The sequence below is a fragment of the Parasteatoda tepidariorum genome, chromosome 5 (assembly GCF_043381705.1).
Source record: "Parasteatoda tepidariorum isolate YZ-2023 chromosome 5, CAS_Ptep_4.0, whole genome shotgun sequence".
Taxonomy (NCBI): domain Eukaryota; kingdom Metazoa; phylum Arthropoda; class Arachnida; order Araneae; family Theridiidae; genus Parasteatoda; species Parasteatoda tepidariorum.
The window spans coordinates 787,331-792,627 of record NC_092208.1 but is presented as its reverse complement, the minus strand read 5'-3'; the positions used below and the strand labels follow the sequence as shown (position 1 = coordinate 792,627).

The window sequence follows — 5,297 nt, the reverse complement described above, 5'->3', positions numbered from 1 at the left end:
TTTATACTTTTTATTTACATTTTAATTTTCCTTGACTTTATCCATTCTTTAATTTTTTTCACCTGCCTTTCTTTTTGAAGTAACGAGGTGGCTTCTATTTAGATAATGAATTTTTATAAAAGTTCTTAACGGCAGAATAAACGTATTGCTGTTTTATATTAACTGTGTCATTTCGGAATCCATTCTTTACATAGTTGTTCATTTACTTTAGGGAACACGCGNACAAGCGAAAATTATGTTTTTGTTCTGCTTTTAATTTCATTATCGTCTGTTTTATTTAATAGCCTCTGTCCAGTAGAAAGAAAATCCGATCAATTTCGGTACAGCGTCTGTCCTCCGTAAATGGTCAATGAATAATTTATCGTCATTTCAAATAATCAATTAACATGCATTTCATTTTAAAAATGTGTTTCATGGCCGCTACTTTAATATTAATGATTTGTGTTGCTTTACGGTGGAAAATGGAACAAAATTGTCGATAATTTTGTTTTAAAAAAGAGGGATATAAAATTGATAGTTGATATAGGGATTTATTTTCTATTTTATAAGGATTATTTTTTATTTTATAGGAATTATTAGGGATTTATATTTTATTATTTATTTTTTAGTATCATTGTATAAAATTCAACTTAAATTTAAACCGTATAAAGTTCTTATGTATAAGGACATTCTATGAGAAATTTGTTTTCTACGTATACGTTAAGTTGATGTGATTAAGCTCTGACCAAATATAAAAATAAATTTGTCAATTATTGATTACTTTAATGGGTTACCTAAAAAATCATTTTCGGTATGAGTTAAAGTTGGCAGCTATTTTATTGAACCACGAAACACTATGGAAGAATCTACAAACTTTTTAAGCGAGTCTTTTAAGCTTCTAAACGAGCTCTTTAATAGTTTTTGTTGCTGTTGTTGACGTATGCCTGTTTTAGGCAGAGGGGGGGGGGTGCGATTGTTCTTGTTTTCCAAAGTCGCCATCTATGGCCAGGAATTCAACTTCTGCCACATCATACGTCGCACCCGTTTATAGGACGGACCCATTCATTCATCCACAGATCGTAATTTTGACCTGAATCAGAGAACGATCGATCTCCAATCCAGTACCCCCAGAGGCGTTGATTTGTTATGGGAACCTGGAGGACTTAGAGACGCGACAGATTTAACGTGCATTAGTCACTTTACTACACGGGGGGAGTCTTCGGCCGGCGGGGTTCGAACCCACGAACTGTCGGACATGGGCCCAGCGCCCTACCGACCAGGCTATCCCGGCCTTTATTCAAAGTCAAATTAATTATAGCACATCTCCATCATATATTATGCGAGGAAAAAGTTAAGAGGAGACATTGAATGAGCAAATATCTACAGAAATCATTTTATTGCATCTCATAATTTATTCCAGTGAAAGACAATTAATAGAAGCGGTTGCATAATATTATCAAGCACAGCAGATATAACTACAGGTTTTGTTCTTTAGCCAAGAGTGAAAAATGCTTTCTGGGATACAGTTACAAAATGACCTCATTTCTTTTATATGGAATAGTTTGCGCATGATTGAGAAGAGAGAGAGAGAAAAAAAAAGCAAAATTGTTAAGCACCCGAGTACATAAATATTATTTGCAAAGTTAACAAGCTCACGTGTGCCATGCAAATTAAATAAAAGTTTATCTTATACACTTCTCAAAAGCAGTTAAATATCCAACGCATGTAGAAAAAAGAAATTGTTTATTTATAAATAAATGAAATCGACCGTCAGACAATACTTTGCTAATATCACTCTAAATTGATAACAAAACAAACAAAATAGTAATAATACTATGACAACGTTGACTTTTTTATTTATTTTTTTAAATTAAAGTAACTGAGATTTAAATCCGGTCCTGATTGTAAACGGCAGACGAGGATCTATAGCTGAGCTACTTTATGAAGAAACATAACGAGATAACGTACAAGAAATGACATCAACAAAAAAGTTCATATTTAGTAGTTGGTGGAACTGCTGCTGGATTCCTCGGTGGTGGTCACTAGGACTTGTCTGACAGATGCCGGTCCGGTCACGATGGTCCGTTGGCGAGATCGAATGAAGGAGAGGTTGCTCTCTGCTTGATCGGCTCTGTCTTCTGCTGCCTCTAATTCCCTCTGGAAGCGGCGGACACGGGTCAGGTTTTGGGCAGTCATTCCTTCCTGTTGAGGCATAAAAATGAATTAAAATCGACGATGCCAAACTTCATCCATCAAAGGGTACATCATTATTGAACCAGGGTCCGAATTTACTACCGTTTAGCGGTACCTTCACAAATTCTATTTTAGGTAAAACGGTAGTTTCACAAATTTAACTTTAGGAAACAAAATACATTTTCTTAAAATTTTATTTTTGTCTCCTTTAAGGCTACAGTGGACCTTTATATTGCCAAAAATTGATAAAAATTTTGGTTTTTTTTTTTTTGGACATATTTAGACACTTGTTTCATTGCTTTTTCAACTGAATTTTTTTTTTTTTAAATTTCGTCATTTTTTGAGAAGTTATAGGGTAGTTTCGTTTTCACATTATGAAGCCACGCCCCTTTTCTTACACAAAAAGCTGTTTTTCTCAAAATTGAAATTTTGTTATGTTTCACGTATTCAAAATGTTCCAGTCGACTTTGTTTTCATCCTATTGAGATGAAATTTTTTTCTAGTTATTTATATGTATATTAGATTAAGTTTATGCATTTGTTTCTGTTTTATAACAAGTAATAAAAGAGTTATCGGGTTTCATGTACCTAACGACCTTTATTTTGAAACAAAAATCTACATAAAATTTGTTTTTTGGTCATAAATTTAAAATAAATTTAGGAAAATTCCTATATAATGCATAAAGCTTTTAACATTTATCTCTAAAAAAAGAATATTAAAAAAAAATAAATAAAAATTTTAATTTAAGCCGCTGGGAGCATTTTAAAATTGATGAAATTTTTTTTAAAAAATTTTAAATTTCTCAAAAATGGTCCAAATATTTTTTACAAAAATTTTTGCAAGGGCATATCTTGATAGAATACATAAGTTATAAAAAAAGTTTTAGTGTAGCATAAAAACTAAAAAAGATTTTTTTGAACGTCCACTGTAGCCTTAAGAAACGATAAATCTATATTTTTACCATGTCATTGTTGACTTTTTAATATAATATTTAATTTTTCACAAATTATGTCAAAATTTTCAGAAAATAGGTACTTTTAAGAAATACCTAGGACAGGAAGTGCTGTGTAAAGCTCACCGGATTTTAAGCTCTTGCTGTGAGAGCTGTATTGTGTTCATCGAGTTTTGAGCGTTAGTCGTGAGAGCTGTATTAAGTTCATGGCAGCTCCTGTGTTGCTAATAGCAATCGAGTACGTGCCGGATACCCTTAAGTATAATAGAGACTGACTCAGCGATGGCTCAGGAGATAGAGCGTTCACCTTCTGATGAGGTGAACCAAGGTTCGATTCCGGCTATGGCTGTTAGATACGAATTCCGCATCCGGCTTGCACCGACCACAGCGATGACGTGAAATATCCTCAGTGGTAGGCAGATCATGGGCCAGAGTCCCCTTGCCGTGAAGCTAAACGTAGGAGATTCTCGTGGTCTTCCTCTCCATGTAACGCAAATGCGGCTTAGTTCCATTAAAAAGTCCTCCACGAAGGCAAATTTCTCCCAAAATCTGATCTAGGAGTTCCCTTGTCTTCTGGATTTTGTTCAAAACTACAAGGCTACGGAGTTATTAGCTGTCGTAAACCCAAAAATTGGGTCGGCTGTTCAATGACGATTATAAAAATGAGACTGAGAGGCAACAGCGCGAGGAGGACGATGAGGCAGTCACAAATATCAAGTCTACTGATCAATGTTGACCATGCGTCAAAGTGGGCGTGTCTGTTGAGGTAGGCTTGTTCAGATCACGTCCGAAGCCTACCAATGAGGGGAAAGGATTTTTCGACAATGCTGACTTTCTATCAAAAGTTACTCGAGTTAGCCTATCTTATATACTAGTGAGTCCCGCAGTGAACAGATCGTTAAGACACGGTTCCCAGCAGACCACCGAAGTCAAGCATCACTGGCTGCGGTCAGTGTGCGGGTGGGTGACCACTTGGATCAGTCTGCGTAGGGACCTAGGGTGTGCGGTATGGGTCCTCGTTAAGCTGTTCTATCGTAAAGTGCTCGACTTCGCGCGCAGGTCGTCGGACTACCGAAGCGGGGGTGCCATCCCCTCCGCAGAGGACCAAAATTGTGATGGCATGTCTTCGGATCATCCTCCGGGATGTTTCCCAGACCGTCGCCAATAGCCCATTGTGCAGCTCTAGTGCGACGTAAATTAACAACAACAACAACATTATACTAGTGAATTGGTGTTTATTTATTGTAGTGATTGTTATGCCACAATATGGTTAGACTTTTAAGCACAAATTGTTCGTAACTTTTATTTAGTTAAACACAAGTTCTTCGCCTCAGCATCGCTAATTAGTTACAGCTCAGCAGTTTTTTTTTTCTTTTCCGCGTAACAGATTTTGTTTCAGCATAAGTACCTTAAAATTCATCTTTCTCATCAAAAACTGTGTTTGCAACTGATTTCTTCGAACGAAAATTGTTCATAACTCGACTGCAGCAAAGTCGTATGCGAATTTATCTGACGCATTTATCTCAATTTGAGAAAATTGCTGCACATCTCCAAACTTTAAAATGTGATGGAACGTGCTGATGTGAAAACTTTTCGAAATGACGCATAAAGTAACACATCAAACGCCGAGAGTGATAAATGAACAAAAACGGGATAAACTGGTTAAAGTGAACATAACATGCTAATAGATGCTAATTTTTCTAAATTTTTTTTAGCATGATAGAACATAACATTATGCTAAAAAAAGATTGAAATAAATTTGCTGAACTTCTCAAAAACTACATTAAAAAGTTTCATTATTATTATTGTTATAATTTTTATTATCATTATTATTTTTATTGTTACTAGTATTATTATTATTATCCTCGGGCCGGGAAAGGTTGACTCAGCCTGTCATCCCTTCAGTGGGTCGATAAATGAGTACCAAGCATGCTTGGGAACTAAACACTGGGGGTTCCGCGTTCGACTGACCACCTGACCGGAACATCTGCTCCTGCACCCTAGAGCCCAAGGTCAAGAAAACTGAGATGGGCACAGTAGGTCTTGGTCCTCTATGGACTGTCGTGCCACTGAGTTTAGTTCATTATTATTATTATTACTATTATTATTATTATACTTACCATTATTATTTTAATTGTTACTATTAATATTATTTATTATTATCATACGTCGC

The 5,297-nt window shown here is 35.7% G+C and overlaps 1 protein-coding gene across 1 annotated transcript in view; it reads right to left on the bottom strand.

Moving 5' to 3' along the window:
• Positions 1 to 1,358: 1,358 nt before the first annotated feature.
• The window catches only part of LOC107441917 (paramyosin), a gene marked incomplete in the record, with an annotated part of 88,303 nt that continues 84,364 nt past the window's right edge, over positions 1,359 to 5,297 (bottom strand). Inside the window, 1 exon segment of the mRNA XM_071180861.1 lies at positions 1,359 to 2,181. Coding sequence (XP_071036962.1) covers positions 1,978 to 2,181 — 204 coding nt within the window.